This window comes from Armigeres subalbatus, chromosome 1 (genome assembly GCF_024139115.2).
Source record: "Armigeres subalbatus isolate Guangzhou_Male chromosome 1, GZ_Asu_2, whole genome shotgun sequence".
Classification (NCBI taxonomy): domain Eukaryota; kingdom Metazoa; phylum Arthropoda; class Insecta; order Diptera; family Culicidae; genus Armigeres; species Armigeres subalbatus.
In genome coordinates, this window is record NC_085139.1 from 103390239 (window position 1) to 103411647 (window position 21409).

General features: G+C 45.8%; 2 protein-coding genes across 4 annotated transcripts in view; one reads left to right on the top strand and one right to left on the bottom strand.

Moving 5' to 3' along the window:
- Positions 1-4616, top strand: part of LOC134203912 (uncharacterized) — a 290894-nt gene extending 286278 nt beyond the window's left edge. For all 3 annotated transcript variants that reach the window (XM_062678751.1, XM_062678755.1, XM_062678762.1), the window contains exon 3: positions 3291-4616. In XM_062678751.1, coding sequence (XP_062534735.1) covers positions 3291-4303 — 1013 coding nt within the window. In that variant the 3' untranslated portion in view covers positions 4304-4616. The remainder of the gene's footprint in view (positions 1-3290) is intronic.
- Positions 4617-11189: 6573 nt separating this feature from the next.
- Positions 11190-12206, bottom strand: LOC134203507 (probable U3 small nucleolar RNA-associated protein 11). Its single transcript, XM_062678390.1, has 2 exons — positions 11496-12206; positions 11190-11425 (listed from the first exon to the last, which is right to left on the bottom strand). The coding sequence occupies exons 1-2, from the start codon at positions 12045-12047 to the stop codon at positions 11216-11218; spliced, it is 762 nt and encodes a 253-aa protein (XP_062534374.1). The 5' UTR covers positions 12048-12206; the 3' UTR covers positions 11190-11215.
- Positions 12207-21409: the final 9203 nt, after the last annotated feature.

Consider the following 21409-nt stretch of genomic DNA (forward strand, 5'->3'; position numbering starts at 1 on the left):
TGCCTGCCGTATCCTAACGGAACTATCAATTCTATACTTTCGCCTCTAATGCTATCATGAACATGTACGTCCAAGTTTGAAGATGATATTAGCATGTATCATTCAATTACTAATCAAATTTCATTGATGGATCGTTCTTTCGAAATATGCAAAAAAAAAAATCATCACGAAGGCTCTGCAATTTTCAACAAGGTTCATCGAAATTAATGACAAACAACTTCTTTGAAGAAATTAATTTTAAAACGCTGTTTGATCGATTTGGCGTACGGGACTTTTATGTGAATATCGCTTAAAATTGTAATTATTGATCGAAATGTCGGCATTAATGTATATTAAAATTACGCTGAAGACACCTATGGTCATTTAATTATTCCAATGACTGAGAGATTTTTTCCATGTTTGGACAAGGCTGCCCCAGTGTGCGGCGTCTCTCGACCTTTTCAGCGTTCGTTCTGGCACGTCGCAACCTTCTCTTAGCTCGAAGACAGGTTCTACGATTCTGCAATTTTGTCTGTCCATCAGTACGCAGGTCGATTTCCGGGAGGTTTGGCCCTCCTAGGGATCGTCACATCGCATGCACGAATTAGTACATCGATTAACTCATCGCCACTTAATCCCGTTGTTCTTCTCTCTCATCGTAGTGATTTCTCCAAGAGTTCTGGGTTCGACTGCAAGGTGCGCCATCCTAGATCGATTTTGCCGATCCGCCTTGTGGTTGCGAAGGGGGTATACCGGACCATAAAACGAATTTCCTGATGATCGCTGGAGGTATGCCCCTCATGAACCTTCCATTCTGGCTCCACCGTCCATCCTGCGCTCCACTTTTGCTGGCCTCTAGTAGGGTCCTCCACTCGGACTTGGCCTCCACTACAAGGGCACAGAGCGCCTGTACAGCAAGTTTGAGGTCCTTGCTGTAATTAACACGGTTGTCCAGAAACGACATGATCACGTCTGAGACATCCGTGATCACCTCCATCGTCTGGCCACCGCGTTCCTCGTGGTTCGCCATCATCGAATTGATGACTCAGGTCAGGGTGAGGCCGTCCATCTTCACTTCAACCGGCACCTCCTCAGACCACCCATCGCGTTCCCTCGGCGATCTTTGGGAAGACCTCTCAAGGCCGCTGCATCTGGCGAAAGGATTCTCCTTGCCGAAAGTCGCCACTCCTCCTTCGTTTGTTGATTTTGTGATTTTGGTAGACTCCATATCTATTGGATCCCCCTTGCGGCTGCTTTCGAATCCTGCTGGTACCTTGCGGCATGCAGGGAGGCCATGCGAGAGTTGATACTTTCGTGTTCAGAGCCAGATCGGCGCTATAGTCAGGAAAGAGCATCTGAGCCTACTCCCACTCAGCTGGCAACTGAGCGGCAAAATTGTACCGCTAGCTACTAGGCCCGCCACGGTTTTATGGGACTGAAGACAGCCTGACCATTAGCCCATTCGCCGTTTCAGGTCGATAATAGAATAACCAGACTAACAGCCCTCGCTTTCACAATATTCCAATATCCAGAATCCAAGTCCAATATCCAACCAGTCCAACCAGTATACCATAATCAGAAACTTACAGTAAATAATCAGGAACTTACTGGGTTCAACCCTGATGTGCCGATGGCACTCCCTGGGCTTGTGCTTTTGAAGCGGCACACAGTCGCTTTGATAGAGTCTGCTTCGGACACTTGTGTTTTTTTGGGAGGAATTTAGCAGAGCCCTCTGTTAAACCCCACCACGTCATAGGCAGTTCTCCCTGACTCGCAGACCGCCCTGGAGGGGTCGTCAAGCCCTTGGAAGTAGTCTCTGCTGCCCCCCGCAACTCTGCAACAAATACAGTGTCCCGAACTCTGCAGCAAACTCAGTGTAGTTCGTATGCAGAAGCTTTTGACCTACTTCTGTTGAGTTGCATACAATTGGCAGCACTAGAATTTGACTGCTCTGGTTCTTGCTCGCTTTATGAAGATTGGAAATAGATCAGCCTAAAATGGAGACAGAGTTTTTTTGGTGTCCAGAATAAACGCAGTGCTGACATCGCATCTAACTATTATCTTCTAATTGGCGAGATCCGACCACGCGAATCAACAAAGACCGACTAGAACAGCTATGAAGAGATTGTTCGTCGCAGAACTTAGAATTCAGACAGTCGATGTTCTGGAAGTCGGGCGTCGCCACAAATGGAATAGTCGAGTATGGTAGACTTCGATGAGGGAGGAAGTCCACAGAAACCGTAGATTATCGCTTCTTTGCGGTGACTCACGACCCTTGGATGGAACAGGCGTGGGTCCGTGGATGCCAGTGGGGGCGTGACAAGTCCGTTACTCACCGATATAGACAAAAGAAATATTTATCCGAGACTTTCGAAAAGCAACTGAATGAATTCTTCAAGAAACAGCCATCCGATGTATGAATTCCAAAGGAGTTCCCGAAATGAATTCCAATGGGATTCCGATGCTCCTTTGCAGTGGGTCTAACCATCACCTCAAAACGACCAGGTCTTTGAATGCCCCTCAAACTTTACGGTGCGGTGGCCAGGAGGGAGTCGAAGGCAATATCTTGGGTTGGGATCGATATGAGAGTGAATGTAAATGAGAGCACCAGTCATGAAGACTGGAGCTGCCTGGGTTCGTTCACAAATTATGTAACGCTGAATTGAATAAAAAATTTTATAAGAAAGGTTTATTTTTTTGTATGAATTCGTAAGGCACTCCCCTCCCGCGTTACGTAATTTGTAAACAGCCTTTAAACAAGTTTGCAAAATATTTGGAGATGCAACCAAATTAATCCACGGGCAAATTTGTTCCAACTTAAGGTGGTTATACAACAAAGCCACAAATCGGCCATCTTGGAAACCACGTGCTTTTTCTAGTGATTTTTCAAGAGCACGAATTAAGAGAACCACAATGCCCATGGCGATGAAACATCCGTAGATCGTTTGTTTACTCATGATAAACAATCGACTTTAATTTCAGCATTGTACGAAAACTATTACGCTGGATTTGAACTTTTGATAATAGGAGTAGAAAATCGTGTGGTGAATTTGAAATTCACCACATGGCTTGATTGTATAATCACCTTAAGTTCCAATGTTCTACTCTATCGTATAAAATGCTTAAAATTGATAGAAACGGAAATCGTTCAAAAGTTTTTTTTCTCCGTATTTTTGGGAAGTTGAAGGCTCGGTTGAAGGGGAAGGAAGTAGAAGAATATTTGTATCCGCTTTATTATTCCAAATCAATCCACGTAATATTAGTTAATAGATATTGAAATTAATTCCCATTTTCTCTTTATTTTGTTACAGACTGTTCCCTGCTGCACCCGGCCTGCGTCCGGTGCAACGAACGTGGTTGTACCAAATGCACCGAGCTGATCCAATTCGATACGAGGGATTGCGTTAGTGACTGCCCCGGTGGGTACGTCGCCAAGTGGTCAACCACATCCGAATTTATGGGCCGCGTTTGCTACCCGGTGGGATTCTCCGGCTCCTTTATGGCAGCCGTTGTTGGAATTGCTGCCGGTGCTGTGCTGTGCATCGTTCTCATCATCGCTGCCATGGCCGTTATTCGGCGCAAGCAGAAGCGAAAAAAGTACCGAGAAACATTCATCGATGAGAACATCGATCGATTGGAATTTCTCAAACAGCTGGACGAGCTGCGCCCACAAGCGGAATATTTTCTTCAGATGTTGAACGACACCAGACGGCAGATTCGGAAGCTGCACCTCGCGGGTGATAGCTCCGGAGCTGCCACGTATCATCCCGTGGTTCGAGATCTTGCCAAAATTCTTATTCTGCTCAATAAGCCGGTCGAACTGATCAGCTCGCCTCCGCACGATTGGCAGCGACTATACGTTTGGGCCGAAAAGGTTCTGGATCGGTACAAACCAGAATTGACCCAGCTGATTGAGTTCCTTCAGCAGCCATCCATTCCATCGTCCGCTTCGGATCCTCGCCTCGGAACAAGCGTGCATTCCACTTTCAAATCCAAATTCAGCGGCAGCACAACGGCCATCAACGAGAGTGATGCCTCGCCCAGCCTCAGTGCCAAAAATCAACGAAACCTGCTGCATCCGGAATCGGCATCCAAGCAGCGGAACCACTTTCTCGGTTCGCTCATCAGTTTACACGATCTCGACGAGCGATCGTCGTGTTCGCAAGCCGACGGAGGCAACTCCAGTAACCCGTTCGGGGATACGTTCGATCACGTCCGGTCGTACCTGTCAACGTCAGGCATCAACGATAGCTCCCTGTGGCTGCAGGATGAGTTTTTCAAACTTGGTTTTCGACCGCAGGATGAGATCACCACCGAGCTGTAGCCAGGTTGCCACAAGCGAGAAATATTCCAACCGCGTACCGCGTGTAAATAGACGAGTATTATATTTTTATTACGATGTGAACTGAGAAATCGCCGGAATGATCCATACAATCACGAAACTAGTCAAAGCAATTGAAACATTATTATATTGTAGATACGAGATGATTTATTAATTTAATAAAAATAAAAACGATGCCTTAAATTAGGTTAAGTATTCTGAATCAAAGGACAGGTTGTCAACTTTGTGACAAAATCGGATAATATACTATGTATCTTCTGCTGAGGAAGGTCATATTTAGAAAATTTTATGAAAAGTTGTGATAGGATGTTTTGATTTACAATTATTGGAAAGAAATGGATCCCGATTATTTCAAGAAAATGCATAGTTGTGAAAAATAAAGTATTTCGAAAACGTCTCGTCGTATGGAACCCATCTTGTAGCTGACTTCCCGTTTTGCTGCGCCAGACACAGCAAGACGAGGAGTGATACCGCCGACGAACCGATGAGTCACTGATGCTCTGTGACTGCCCATAACATTTTAACGTTAATTCACATGTTCTGGCGATCGTTCCTTTCAAATCAGCAAAGACATAACTCCGCTGCAATGTGCAATGGCATGTGAGATGTTGTAAGATTTCGAAAGTTTCCTGGAGTTCTTATCAAATGGTCTACCTAATCAACCATGACTTCCATGATGTCCTCAACCGCGGTATCAACCTAATCATGTGCTCCGAGCATTTGTCTTTTATTTGCGTCACCGCAGTCGTCACCACGAGGCATGGCAGAAGAGTGAGGCGCATAGGTGTTAGTGTTGACTGCGCATGCCAAGGCAGGAAGGTCGTAGCGTAGAACTGTTGGTACCTATCCCTATCGACACCTCGAGGCATAGCAGAGGAGAGTAGAGTAAACACCCAAGTCAGCCTCGCATGGCATATCAGAAGGGAGAACCTAATGGCCCGTTTACATATGAGCTAGTTCTAGCGGACAATGCACTGTCCGACAATACTAGCACGATATTAGCATCATGTAAACAGGAATTGTCCTAGCTAATAAGCGTTTACATTATGCTAATTTCGTGCTAGTATTGTCGGATAGTGCATTGTCCGCTAGAACTAGCTCATATGTAAACGGGCCATAAGTAAGTCCCACATGGTGTGTCAGGAGGAGTGGCAGGGTGCTAAAGTGATAACGCAAATAAGTCTCAGATTGGTGTGCTAGAGCGTGAATCAAGTGGTAGTGTGAGCATTCAAGTAAGACTCATATGGTGCATCAGAAAGAGTGTCAGGGTGTGTCAGAAGGTATGTTACGATACAGTGTAGCAAGGGCAAAAGAGAAACGAATCTACCGCAGAAAAAAGGCAATACGAAGAGAGTGTGATAGTCAGTGGTGGAAATACTCGCTTCACGAGTAAAAAAAAAAAGAGTGTAATTGGGCCTACCAAAAAAGGCACACTTGCGCGAACCTTCATTTTCATTTATTTAGTTTACATCTAAACAGATAACACTGAATCAACATTTTGACGCCATAATACACGGTTCGAGGCTGCATCTTTCCATCCTTGAATGCGTCCACGCTCAACAAGTCGTTTTGCGCCAGTTGGGTGTCATGATGACACTGTCATCCATATCTCACACAATGGGTTTGTTTTGCAGCCAACATTGTGGGACTGGTCCCCACTGACATTTCTGGATCCCAAATGGGAATCAAATCAGATGTTGGTAAACAACACAAATACTAAATTTTACTTTGAGATGTTGGCTGCAAAAACATGGCGTCGTGCCAGGTGGCTGTTTTGCACCTGGTCTGCTTACCTTGCCCGCTGAGCTCCACGCCGTCTCGTACCTGCCGGATCGTAAACGAACACCATCTTTGAAGGGTTGCTGTCCAGCATTCTTGCAACATGTCCTGCCCATCGTACCCTTCCGGCTTTAGCTACCTTCTGGATACTGGGTTCGCCGTAGAGCTGGGCGAGCCCAGTCACACCGTCTTCTTGCACGCCGCCAAAGATGGTCCTAATCACCCGTCTCTCGAATACTCCGAGTGCTTGCAAGTCCTCCTCGAGCATTGTCCATGTTTCGTGTCCGTAGAGGACTACCGGTCTTATTAGCGTCTTGTACATGACACATTTGGTGCGGTGGCGAACCTTTTTTGACCGCAGTTTCTTCTGGAGCCCGTAGTAGGCCCGACTTCCACAGATGATGCGCCTTCGTATTTCACGACTAACATTGTTATCCGTTAGCAAGGATCCAAGGTAGAAGAATTCCTCGACCACCTCGAAGGTATCCTCGTCTATCGTAACACTGCTTCCCAGGCGGGCCCTGTCGCGCTCGGTTCAACTAGGATATACTTGGTCTTCGATGCATTCATCACCAGTCCAACTTTTGTTACTTCACGTGCCAGGCGGTTGAACAGTTCTGCCACCTTTGCAAATGTTCGGCCGACAATGTCCATGTCATCCGGCCGTCAACGAAGCCGTCTTGATAACTTCCCACGAACTCATTCACTAATGGTGACAGACGACGGAAGATGATCTGGGATATCACTTTGTAGGCGGCTTTAAGGATGGTGATCGCTCGAAAGTTCTCACATTCCAGTTTATCGCTTTGTAGATCTTGTAGATAGGGTATATAACCCCTTCCTTCCACTCCTCCAGTAACTGTTCAGTTTCCCAGATTCTGACTAACAGTTTATGCAGGCCATCTTTCCGGGCACATCTTGGAGAGCTCAGCTCCGATACCATCCTTACCATTCGTTCGTCAAGATGCTCCCATCCTCATCCCTGCACATTTCGGCTCGCGGCACGAAGCCTTTGCGGGATGCGTACGTAGAACTTGCGTGTTTCTTGAGAACTGCACAGCTGTTCAATCTCCTCACACTCTGCTTCTTCCAGGAGGCGTTTCTTTTCCTGAAAAAGGCGGGTCTGCTGTCTCCGCTTCCGTCTATAACGTTCCACGTTCTGCCGGGTACCTTGCTGCAGTGCGACCCCCCGCGCTGCGTCCTTCTCCTCCAGAGTCTGTCTGCACTCTTCGTCGAACCAATCGTTCAGTCGACTTCGTCCCACATACCCGACCTTGTTCTCCGCTGCGTCGTTAATGGCTGCTTTGACTGTATTCCAGCAGTCCTCAAGAGGGGCTCACCCTCTTCCGGGAACGCTGCCTCGGATGCTGCGCATATGCATTGGCAACATCAGGTTGCTTCAGTCGCTCTAGGTCGTACCGCGGCGGTCGTCGGTACCGAACATTGTTGATGACGGATAGTTTTGGGCGCAGTTTAACCATCACCAGATAGTGGTCAGTGGGGCCCTCCTTAGCCGTGCGGTAAGACGCGCGGCTACAAAGCAAGATCATGCTGAGGGTGGCTGGGTTCGATTCCCGGTGCCGTTCTAGGCAATTTTCGGATTGGAAATTATCTCGACTTCCTTGGGCATAAAAGTATCATCGTGTTAGCCTCATGATATACGAATGCGAAAATGGTAACCTGGCTTAGAAACCTCGCAGTTAATAACTGTGGAAGTGCTTAATGGACACTAAGCTGCGAGGCGGCTCTGTCCCAGTGTGGGGATGTAATGCCAATAAGAAAAAGAAGAAGATGGTCGATTTGTGACGAGATTTGTGATTCTGTCTGCAGTGGTGATCTCCAGGTGTACCGATACGGAAGGCTGTGTTGGAAGTAGGTGCTGCGAATGGCCATATTCTTGGAGGCGGCGAAATCAATTAGTCGTAGACCGTTATCATTCGTCAGCCGGTGTGCGCTGAACTTCCCAATAGTCTATCTAAACTCCTCCTCTTGGCCAACCTGAGCGTTCAAATCTCCTATGATGATTTTGACGTCGTGGCTGCGCGTAGAATGCGTCCTTATCATCACCGGTGCTTCCAGAGTGTGGGCTATGGACGTTGATTATGCTGAAGTTTTAGAACCGGCCTTTGATCCTCAACCTGCATATTCTCTCATTGATCGGCCACCACCCGATCACGCGCCTTTGCATATCGCCCATCACTATGAAAGCTGTTCCCAGCTCTGGTACATGGTATGATTACCTCTAAACGTTCGCACCATTGATTTCTTCCAACAAACCTCTTGCAGCGTTACGATGCCGAATCCACGGTCCTTGAGTCGGTCGGCGAGTATGCGATGTATCGATGAAGTTGAAAGATTTGCAGTTCCACGAACCGAGTTTCCAATTGCTAGTCCTTTTTCGTCGCAGTGGTCTTCGCCGATGGTTCCGGTCCTTACTCTCTTGTTGATTGTTCGTTGCGTATGCTTTTTTAAAGGCTGGCTTGTTGAGCTTGACGCCAGACCCCTTCTCCAATTTCCGGAATACCATTCCTCCTTATTCCTGGTGAACCATGGTGCTTAGTTTCACTTAGAGTCCCTCTGTGGCACTCGGACGATGATCAGCCGCCCCTAACATGGAGAACAGACGCTGTTTTGAGCCGATTATGACATGGAGAACAGGCGCTCAGTAAAATTTGCACCTCCGGAGAGGAGCAACCACCCCCCCCCCCTAGAGAACGTCACGAGCCGTTAGGAAGGTAGCGGTAGTGTTCGATGATTTTACATTATGGCGCCGTGGGCAGAACATTTAAATTATTTTCTATGAGGCCATACGTCGGTACGTCGGTGGTGTTACGCCATCGAAATTTCCTCGGGAAATACTTTCTCGACGAAATTCCGAAAAATTAATCGAGGTTTTTCCGAAAAATGCAACGAATAAAAGGCATAGGAAATTCGGATCTTGGAATGTGAGAACTTTTAATGAACCCGCACGTGTTGAGCTCCTGGCTCGTGAGCTGCAAAAATGTCGGGGTGAGTGTGGCAGCAATCCCGGAAATACGGTGGCCCAAAACTGGAGAACGTGAATTCCGGTGGACCCCATAGCGAATACTTCTTTCAAGTACCACATCTACTATAGCGGCGGTGACAGAGCAGAACGAGGAGTTGGCTTCATGGTTATCGGGAAACAGATGAAGCGTGTTATCCGTTGAAAGCCGATAAGCGACTATAGCCTGATCAGCATCTATGCCCCAACGAACGATAAGCCTGATGATGTGAAGGATGAGTTTTAAGAGTGCATTGATAAAGCCTACGGAACGGAGAGTGCCCAACACAAGATGTAAGGATTGTCATCGGGGATGCAAATGCGCAGATCGGACGAGAAAGTTTCTTTCGCCCTGTCATTGGTACGGAAAGCCATCATTCCGCTACCAACGATAATGGTCTGCGACTTGTAAAATTTGCTGCTGCTAGAGGGATGGTAACAAGCAGTGCCTACTTCGCACGTAAGAATATCCGCAAACACACCTGGCAACATCCGAGTGGAGACACTTGCTCACAGATAGACCACGTGCTGGTCGACGGACGACATTTCTCGGATGCTATACATGTAAGGTTCTTCAGAGGTCCGAACATCGACTCTGTAGTTGCAAAAATTCGGGCGCGACTTTCCAGCGTCTCGAATTCACGAATCAACAGAACGATACGTTTCAATATCCAACGCTTGTCAGTTGAAGGAGTTGCTGAACAGTACCACCAGAAGCTGGACGAGCGGATAGGAGATGCCACCGAATCTGGCGACGTCAACAGATTGTGGGAACAGCGCAGGTAGTGTTAGGCACTGCACAGCGAGGCCAACGAAATGGTTGGTTTGATGAGGAGTGCCAGCGAGTGATGGACGAGAAAAATGTTGCAAGGAGTCGAATGCTAGTGGCTCGTACCCGTTTCAACAGAGAGCGGTACAGTGTAGCAAGGGCAGAAGAGAAACAAATTCACCGCAGAAAAAAAAGGCAACACGAAGAGAGTGTGATAGCTGAAGCGCAGGAGAACATGGATAGAAACGATATGCGAAGGTTTTACGCAATTGTCAACAGTAAAGCTGCTGGGAAGGACGAGATCCTGGTCGAGCTTCTTATACACGGAAGTGAGCAGCTGCATCAATCAATCCACCACATTGTCCAGAAAATATGGGAGGATAACGAACTGCCTGCCGGCTGGTTGGATGGTCTCATATGCCCAATCTATAAGAAAGGGCACAGACTAGAGTGTGCCAATTACAGAGGGCGTACAAAATCCTGTTCAGACTGAGACCGCTTCAGGAGTACTTCGTCGGCGAATACCAGGCAGGTTTTCGTGAGGGCTGATCAACGATGATGCGGATGATCATTGATAAATTTCGGAAGTACGACTTGTAGACTCACCATCTGTTCATTGATTTCAAAGCAGCGTACGAATCAGTGAAGAAAACGAGCTGTGGCAGATAATGTCCGAACATGGTTTTCCGGTGAAATTGATTAGACTGATACGTGCAACGCTGGATGGCTCGAAAACAAGTATTCGGATTGCAGACGAAGTGTCAACCACGTTTGTGACCTTAGACGGATTGAAGCAGGGTGATGCACTTTCGAATTTATTGTTCAACATTGCACTCGAAGGCGCTATTAGGAGATCTGGCGTGCAGAGGAACGGCACTATCATCACACGGTCGCATATGCTCCTGGGCTTTGCGGACGACATCGACCTTATTGGAATCGATCGCAGAGCAGTAGTGGAGGCTTTTGTCCCACTGAAGAGGGAAACGGCGAGGATAGGCTTAACCATTAACTCTACCAAGACAAAGTACATAGTGGGAGGTAGCAGAGATAGAGGATGACCTAGTGGTGCTGGTGCTAATGTCGCTGTTAGCATTAAACATGTTTTCCCGATACAAGCTGCAATATACTAAATACGACCGCTAATTGTGAGTCATTAAGTAATATTCATAGAGTCATAGTCTCTCAACATATCAACATATTATCATATTTTTCGGGAAGTATTTAAATATCTTAGAATGCACATTTGTTGTGTTTATGGTTGTAACTTTCTCCAACAATCAAAATTCAAAGTTTCACGAATTTATTAACAATCCTAAGCTTTAATTCACCGCTTTCTTTCATATTTAAACTTGTAGATTGGTGCTTGATCCTTTGTACCCTTGGCCACCCGTTTCGGTTTTCGTGATCGCTTTTCCTGGAGAGCACGCTTCAGTTCCAGTTTCTGCTGCACAATGGTAAGCTCTTTCTCTCGCTCTAGTCGGCGTTGCAGTTCTTTGTAAGATTTCTCACGCTCCTGGTTCATAGCCACAATGGTCTAAAATATTGCAAAGAAAAACATGCGATGGATATTAAATCTGAAAGACACATCTCCAAGTCTCCCTTACCGCTTCATCTTGAACGCCAAGAACCAAATTGTTCAGTTGATCCAGCCTCGGCCGGTTAGATTTTCTGCCTAGCAAACTCGGGTGCGTCTGAAGCCGTTCGGCTACGTCAAGCCCCTTGGCCTCCTCTTCATCGTCCACGAAAAATATGTGCTTGTTCTCGGTCCGATTAGCCACTTCAGTCATGTGCAATCTTCCCTGCAATCGTTGAATCTTGTTGGCCTCCATCGTTCGCTTCATGTTGATGTACTTAAGATCCTGCGTCTGCATCAAACGTATCTGCGCCGGAGAATGTTCATCCTGTTTTCCCAACTCGTGATGTTCGCCCGATTCCACCTTCGAATTGATCATGTGGTGGTAGAATTCGTCCGGATTACGAGTCAGTGCCCGCTTACGGAGCAATTTGAGCGTGGCATCTTTTTTGTGGCGATCGTTGGCGCGTTTCTTGTAGTCCTGCTTCTTTTCGAGGATGCCGAGATGAGTGCGGGAAGCTGGTTGGGCCCGCTCACGGTGCACTTTTTGATTTGACTTTGCCGCTTTCTTCCAGCTCGACATTTTGATTCACCGATTGTAACTGCGCAATTACCAAGTAATTATTCAGCACCCGGATAATTCATTTACTAGTTAATTTAAACGTAACACTTCCATAGAAATTTGTAAAAATACAAATTCGCACAGCACATGTTGGTCGTCCGCGTCAAACACAAACTGAACTGATGGTGTTTTTGTTTTTTATTATGACAGACGCCAGATTTGTTATAGCGGCACGATATGAATAAAGCCCACTGTTTCTAAAGGGCACACGGCAACGGCACACGGAAATATTTAATCAGAGTGTACACTCTGCACGCAAAAAAAATATTGCAGTACAAACTATTGCCCGTTGCATCAATTTTTAGACTCTGGCGCAATTTCGTTTTGCTTCGATTTTTTAGCGTGCACACCAATACATTCAAACTATCTTCGTAATTGTTTTTTGTTGTTGTTATTTATCGAACACACATGTTTTTGTTTACTCAAATAAACAATAAACAGCAATGAAAATAAATACTAAGGTATGGAAATACATATACCGTGGACCCCCGGTAATATGACCGCTTTTAATCTGAACACTTTTTTATTTGAACCCCGTTCGTTTGAACATCGTTCAAATTAAAAATGGTTCAAACGTCATTTAACACGTGGAATCAAGAAAAGAAAAATGGAACATTGTGAAACGGAATGCAGAATCAAAACAAACCAGCAAAGAGAGCAGCCAGGAACCAGTTTTTCTGATGCAAATAGAGTAACCAGAAGTTCAAATTAAAAATAAACCCCGTTAATTTGAATGAGGTACCGTTCAAATTATCGGGGGTCCACGGTATTGTGTGCGTGCCTTTCGTGTATGGCGAAAAAGCTTTCACTACTACATTCCAACGAGCTCCCATAAGAAGCCGTGCAAATATGTACGTCACCATTTGCTGTTTACATTTTTCATCATCCACTAATACGCTTGCATTTGGTCTTCTTCCTCACCTTCTATCTATTCTCATTAAATAAACAGTGTCAATTCATTTGTGTGTGTGACACGGGAAAAATATTCACGCTCATAATTTTCGCGCAGGGGTCTAATAAGGTGGAATCTGCGCTTTGGGAGGGGTTTTGTTTAGAAAACGAACCGTTCTGTGCAACTTTCAACTTCCAGGACCGATTTCAACCAAATTTTGTACATATATATTCACTACTAGCAGACCCGACGAACTTCGTTTCACCTGAAATTGATTTAGTCTCTGATTAGCTCTCGAGTTATGCAGAAATTTCTGTTTCATTTGTATGGGAGCCCCCCTTTCCAAAGCGGGGAGGGGTCTCGAACCATCTTAAGAACCTTCCCCGGCCCAAAAAGCCTCTGCACACAAATTTTCAAGCCAATCGGTTCAGTAGTTTCCGAGTCTATAAGGTTCAGACAGACAGAAATTCATTTTTATTTATTTATATTTAATATTTATTTATATTTAATTAATTAATTAATTAATATTTAATATTTATATTTATATTTATTTAAGATATGTATAAAGATGAGGTGCTATGAGGATACGATCATATGGGAAGCTAATTTGGGAAAGGGGGAGGGGTTTGGAGAAAGAGGTATTGTTAAATAAATAAGCAATTCAGAGTAAATTATGAACCCCTGGACCGATTTAAACCAAATTTGCCGTATTGTTTAGTTATCGATCAATTCAACCCTTCATCGAAATCATGGTTTGCCCAATCATGGTTTCCTTCTGGATGGTGAATGTGATCCCTTCTTTAAAAATAAATAGACGTTTGCCCGGAATAAGACGTCGGTGGATGTTTTTCCTTCTTTAGAAATAGACGTTTGCCCGGCCGGAATAATGCGATTTTGGGTTTGATCCCTTTTCAAAATCAGTCAATGTTTTCAAATAAAATCTGCCTCTTTTTATCAATGATGAAGTAACAATAAGAAAACACAATTCAAGACAAAATTTTCAAAACGACTTAGGGAAGATCCATAAAGTACGTCACGCAAAAATCGGCGATTTTCGACCCCCCCTCCCCCCTTTGTCACACTTTTTGTAATAAACCTCTAAAATTTTTGTATGGATCGTCACGCTGCTCTGAACCCCCCCTCCCCCCTAGAGGCGTGACGTACTTTGTGGACGGCCCCTTATCTGCTTTTGTAAACAAAGATACAAACGACGATTTGACGAATCTGATAGCTCTCCCACGCAAACCAACACCATTAACAGGTAGCGGGAACCTTCACCTACCTATTGATGGTGTTAGTTTGCGTGGAAGAGCTATCAGATTCGACAAATCGTCGTTTGAATCTTTGATTACAAAAGCAGATAAGTCGTTTAGAAAATTTTGTCTTGAATTATCCTGTTGACCTGTTGTTTAAAAGATATTTTAGTTATTTACTAGCTAAAGATTGTCGCTGTCGTCGCTGTCCGGAACATCTTTTGCTGGCGAGGATAGGGGAGCTAAATGTCAAAGAAGGAAAATCCATACGATTTGACAGGTATGTACCACACATGTTTCGGACAGCAGAACAAAGGGAACCGAAGCGACAATCTTTATCTAGTAACTAAAATATCTTTTTGTTGTTTATTCATTTTTCGATTATGAAAAAACTGCGAATTTAACAGGCAATTCCGAGCAAAGCCGGATACATATAGCCAGCATATAGCTAGTATTATATATAATTAGTGTTCGGTTAGTAGTAAGTACCGTACTGTGCAAAACATAATGTAAATCGTGTGGGAAAACCGTCGACCACCAGGTTTGCACAGCGGAAAATATCCGAAAAGACACGGAACTACGGGAAATCGCGCAACGAGGGAAGAAAAAATACAAACGCACGGAGCTCGATTTGAATACAACTTTTATTGCAACGCGGTTGAAGATTCTACACTGAATCGAAAGTTCTGTATTTATTTCTCTATCAATACGACATTAATATCGCAGTGGTGGCGTATACAATTATCGCCCCCACCAACACTCCTCCTCGATATTGAAACTACACACCATCTGCGGCCCGATCCGCCTCCTTTGTCAACCCCATTGCAGCTGCAAATCGTTTCTGCTTCACGCTTCCGACAGGCTTGGTTAGAACGTCCGCAACCATAGACTCCGTCGCACAGTACTTCAGCGAGATAACACCCTTTTTAACCAAATCCTTTGTGTAATGCATTCTCGTGTCGATGTGCTTGGACAATCTCGATTGGCGGTCGACTTCTACGAAACTGATGCAACTGGTATTGTCCTCGTAGATAATAGTCGCATCACGCTGTTTTGCATCCAATTCCCCTAACAGCCGCCGCAACCAAACAACCTCCTTGCAAGCTTCAGACAGCGCGATGTATTCAGATTCCATGCTCGATAGGAAAACGTTCGCTTGTTTTCGGCTTGCCCAGCATACCGTCGCATACCCGATTTGGTAGATGTACCCTGTATTTGATTTTCGGTCTGAGCTATCGCTAGCCCAATCTGCATCACAGTATCCAATTAGACTGACTGGTTTCGCTCTATTCGACGACAATTTCAGCTTGTAGTGACTTGTACTCAACAGGTATTTAACAACGCGTTTCAGCTCTGCCCAATCAACTTCTAGCGGATTGCTCACGCACCTTCCCAAGATTGCAACACTAGCTGAGATATCCGGACGAGTGTTCACAGAAACGTACAACAGCGCCCCAACTAAGCTATGGTAGCGCTTGTTGTCCGGCAAACTTTTACTATCTTTGCGACTTTGGTAATAACCAACATTCAACGGCAGCTTGGATCCCTTCGCTTCGCTTAGCCAATATCGGTTCGCAACCTTCTTCACATACACTTCCTGGTCTAGATTATAGAATCCTTCGTCGTCTCTGGTAACTCGTATACCCAAAAAATATGAAATTTCTCCAAGCGATGAAATCTTCATCCTTTTCGACAACTCTTCCTCGATTCGCTTCATTTCGTCAACATCGGTGCTTGCAATGAGCATATCATCAACATATATTATCAAATAAACTTGAACGCCTCTTCGCAAGGTTTTTACATACAGACACGGGTCTGCCTGGGACTGTTCAAACCCCAATTCTTCCAATATGGCGTTTATGGTTTCATTCCACACTTTCGCGGCCTGCTTTAATCCGTAAAGACTTCTTTCCAACTTGCAGACTAGTTTCTCCTTGCCGACTTGTACAAAACCTTTGGGCTGCTGCATGTATATGTCTTCTCTTAGCTGCCCGTTGAGGTACGCTGACTTCACATCAATATGATGTACGTTCATTCGATGATACCCTGCTACAGTAAGCAGAACGCGTAGAGTATTCAGAGATGCAACTGGCGCGAAAACAGTATCATAGTCTACACCAGGGCGTTGTGAGAACCCCTGTGCCACTAGGCGAGCTTTATATCGGGCTACATTGCCATTGCTGTCTTCCTTGCGTTTAAATACCCACTTACAGCCTATGGGCGCTCTCTCCCGGCGGGCAGTCTCACAAGTTTCCAAGTCCCGTTCTGAATAAGCGTATCATATTCCTCCTTCATAGCTGACTTCCACAACCGTTGCTCGGAACCCGCCACCGCAACTTCATAACTTATAGGTTCTTGTTCGACAGCCATTGCAACGTCTACCACATAATCTCGCAGATGCTCCGGGAGCACACCTCTCGAAGCCCGAATAGGTCTCTGGCTCTGTTCTTGAACTTCTTGGTCGACAGGAACTTGTTCCTCGGTATCCCAACCGAAAAACTCTTCGTCAGACTCCTGAAGCTCCTCCTGAACCTGCTGTATCTCTACTTGATCCTCTTGAACCTCCGCTTGGTTGTTTCCCCAGTCGAGCGCCACACATTCTTCACTCTGTCCATCGCCCGAACGATCCACCTTTGTGGATCCGACATGCTGCTCCACAAATCGAACATCTCGGCTTATAGTAATCCTGTTGGTCTCGAGATCGAGAAATCTATAAGCCTTGCGATTTTCACAATAGCCGACGAATAACAGTTTCTGAGCCTTCGCATCCAACTTTCCACGTTTGACGTCTGGAATGTGGACGTAGGCAACACTCCCAAACACCCGAAAATGCCTCAGCGATGGTCTCCTTCCGAACCACAGCTCGAACGGCGTTTTGTCAACAGACCGCGACGGAAGACGATTTTGAATGTAGCCCGCAGCCATGACCGCCTCACCCCAGTATTGTTTGTCGAGGCCAGCGTCGAGCAACATGCACGTTGCCATTTCCTGGAGACTGCGGTTCTTCCGCTCCGCCACTCCATTCTGCTGCGGGGAGTAGGCAGCCGTGTACTGAGCTTGAATTCCCTCTGAGGCATAGTAATCCTTCAGCTCCTGATTTACATATTCGCCTCCACCGTCTGATCTAATAATACAAGGTGCTCTTCCGAACTTTGTCCTCACGTGTGCCACGAACCTTTTGATGCACCCGGCCGCTTCGGATTTCTGTCTCAGCAGACAGACTACAGTATAGCGACTGTAATCGTCGATTAGGGTCATCAAGTAGCGACCAATATGGTAAAAGGAAGGTGTGGAGGAAGTGGAGGCTTGATAGTATTAGTAATGCGAAAAACATAAACAAAATTTGAGGGGAAGTGAGTGACGTCACACGGTTTCAATTTCATGGACCAAGCACAAGAAAACTTCTTTTTTCAATATTCTTTGCTACTAACTAAACAAAAATATATTTTATAGAAAAAATAAGTGCAGCTTTAGCAAGAATAATATTACAACACGAAAGAATAATAACTTTAGATTTGAATTATCCGAATATCTATTTTCGAAAAGCACTTCTTTCATGCTCCGCGTAGTATAGAGGATTGGAAAAGCAAGGCTGATAACTGCACTCTGCTGTTATATTACCACACTGATTTTTTGGCAATGTTACGGTAAAATCACAGGGCGCTCGATGTCCTAAAATATTCATCTTCAAATATCCGAAATAGCCTGAAATAACTCAATAACTATGCTTACCACGAAATATTTTTTCTTGTTATTGTTAGAATAACAAAATACTTGTTACTCCTAGATACGACGATACGCCGCGTTGACGCCAGGAGGAGAAGTTGAAGAAAAATTAATAACAACCTCTGTGACGTAGGCCGTCGTCATGTGACTAAGGGGTTGCTAAGAAGCAATGGAAACGACGCACTACTACATGCAAATTGCTGTGTAATACGCAAAATGATTTCCTCACCTTTCTTTCACCATATTGAGTAGCGACAGCCCCCGGGTGTGACACGTTTCATCGGACCGCACACATCTGTGTGCACCAGGTCCAAAATACGGTTTGATCTATTACTGGTCATCTTGGGAAAAGGGATACGAGAAAATTTACCTTGCAGGCAGTGCTCACAGACTTGCCTAATTCCACAGTCCTTCACCTGGAAACCATCGCTGAGCTCCTCTTTCTCGATGCGTTGCAACACTGCCAAATCTCGGTGACCGAACCGCCTGTGCCAGGTGTGCTGACAGCTTTCGGAATGCCGAGCCTCCTTGCTGAGTCGAGCATCCTGTGCCACTCTGAGCTCGTACAAATTTCCATTCAACACTGCTACTGCAACCACTTTTCCTTCCGCATTACTCACTGTGCACTTCGACGCACTAAAATCCACCTTCAAACCCTTTTGCGTTATCTTCCGCACTGATAACAAACTACTGTCCAAGTTTGGCATGTACAACACGTCTGTGAAGGTGATGTCTCTCACGCGACCGTCATTGTCAACACACTTCACCACGCCTTCACCAATTCCAGCCGATCTTGTTATAGCTCCATCAGCCAGCACAACGTCAATTTTCACCTTGTCATTCAGTTTCCGGAAAAACTCTTTCTTATTTGTCATGTGGCTTGAACAGCCACTGTCAACATACCACGAACCACTGCTCCGATTGCTTCCGATAGTAAAGCAAATCGGGCTTTCTGTTTCGACAGCCTGTTTGGCTTTACGCGCACTTTTCTTTTTGTCACTTTTGGCGTCTTCTTTCTTCGTTTCCTGCTGCAGCAATCGACAGTCACGACGGAAATGACCGGGTTTGCCACAACCGTAGCAAGTTTTCTCTTTCCGTCCTTTCCGCTGGAGCTTCATCACTTTTTCGCCAGATTCACCCGAACGTTCCAACCGACGCAAATACTCGTCAATGAGCTTCTGCTTGACGAATTCGATGGTTTGATCTGCGTCCGGACGGCTTTCCATCGCCGCCACCAGTGCACCGTATGATTCTGCAAGGCTGCGATAGATCATCGCCACTTTCAATGCAGATTCCAGCTTCTGACCAGCGCTCTCCAACCGATCAAACAACTCTTCAAGCTCGAAGAGATGCTTTTCCACATTCCCTCCTTCCATCATATTTAGGCTGCAGATCCTCCGAAGCAGCGACACACGGGATGTCATTGTCGCTTTGATGTGGAACTTCTTTAAATCGGCCCACGCATCCTTAGACGATCCAGCGTTTTTAATTAAATTTAGTTGATTATCTTCACACAATAACACAATTGTCGCCAATGCCTTCTGATCTGCTGTTGTCCAAGCGGCGGTGACCCGTACCGGCGGCGGATCGTTCACAACGCTCCACAATTCGTCCCGTTTCAACAGCATTTCCATGCGCAGTTGCCAGGTGGAGTAATTTTGGTTGTTGAGTCGCGGAAATAACACTTGTTTCTCAGCCATTTTCGATTTGAATCGAATCAACCACGAATATTTTTGTTTTCACACGCGCAACCAAAAAAACGTCTATCTCCTAACCTCGATCAACCAAATACAGATTAATACTGCAATATAGCAGTTGCACTTTTGTTCTGCTACTGAGCGACACACGCACACAGACGAGCATCGAAACCCCCGCTCCGTCGCTGTTAACTATGCTGACGCCACCGACACAACTGGCGCTCCGCTTCCTCACACCGAAAAAACAAGCCGAATTGTTCACTTGCCAAAATCACACCCTCTGCAGAAAAATCGCACTTTTCTTTTCTTCGACCTCTCCTGGGGCCATAACCTGTGGGAAAACCGTCGACCACCAGGTTTGCACAGCGGAAAATATCCGAAAAGACACGGAACTACGGGAAATCGCGCAACGAGGGAAGAAAAAATACAAACGCACGGAGCTCGATTTGAATACAACTTTTATTGCAACGCGGTTGAAGATTCTACACTGAATCGAAAGTTCTGTATTTATTTCTCTATCAATACGACATTAATATCGCAGTGGTGGCGTATACAATTATCGCCCCCACCAACAAATCGGTCATAATTGTTATCGTCGGTAACACAACCCGACCTTACTGAGCTTAGGAGTTTCACCGATGATGGCCATGCGTCTTCGGAGTTCTGAAGTCTGGCGCCCCGCCAGCTGTTTTTCAATTCGGCCTCCGTAGCCTAGCTGTCTGACAATTCCTTCTCCTCAGTAAGTAGGGAGATCTTTCGTTCCGCTTCCTTACAGGGTGTCGGCCTCCAGCAGGGACATCCATTCCTGGGGTGGCATTGCGCACCACGACTCGAAACGAGCAAACCATGCACGCCGCCATACGAAAGAGTTGTCCAAAGGAGATGCGTAAGGAGGTCCCTGCTTTGCCTCCACAGCGATGTTGCAGAAGGTCATCACAGACCTCTTAAGATCCTTGTTGTATTTCCCGTGGTTATCCAGAAAGAACATGATCACGTCCGAGATGGTCGTGATCAGCTCCATTTTCTAGCCTCCGCCTTCCTGGTGGCTGGTCATAGCCACGTTCATGATCTTGGTCATAGTGACGCCATCCATTTTGATTTTGACTTGTGCTTCCTCTACCAGACCACGCTCCTCTCTGACGCCTACCCGGGGCCCTGCCCTCATATGGGGCGACCGATGGAGGTCGCTTCTTCTGGCAAAAGGATTCACCTTGTGTCGGACGCTCCACCTGTTTCACTTGATTTTTTGCAGTGATGAGACTTCATAGCGATCTTCTTCTTCTTCTTCAATGGCTCTACATTCCAGTTGGAACTTGGCCTGCTTTTCAACTTAGTATTCTATTAGCATTTCCTCAGTTATTAATTGAAAGCTTTTCTATGCCCGCCATTGCATGAGTATGTATTTTGTGTGGAAAGTACAATGAATACACTATGCCCAGGGTGTCGAGAAAATTTTCAACCCGAAAAAATGCTAGACCGGACCGAGAATCGAACTCGCCATCTCCGGATTGGCAATCCTTCGCCTTTGCTCGCAAGGCTACTGGAGACCCCTGGAGACTTCATAGCGATTGGGTCGTCGAATCCCACTGAAGTAGTCGCCTTTGTGATATCATGGTTTTCTATGCTTACCGAGGTAGCAGGAAGGCTATGCAAGGGTTAACACTTGCGTGTTCAGAGCCAGATCAGCGCTAGTCAGGAATTATAATATGAGCCTACGCTCACCCAGTTGACAAAACTGGGTAGCAGGATTGGACG

Coding starts and splice junctions, on each gene's coding strand:
- LOC134203507 (XM_062678390.1), bottom strand. CDS start 12,047: ATGTCGAGCTGGAAGAAAGCGGCAAAGTCAAATCAAAAAGTGCACCGT. Junction 11,426..11,495: donor TTGGCGTTCAAGATGAAGCG/GTAAGGGAGACT, acceptor GCAATATTTTAG/ACCATTGTGGCTATGAACCA.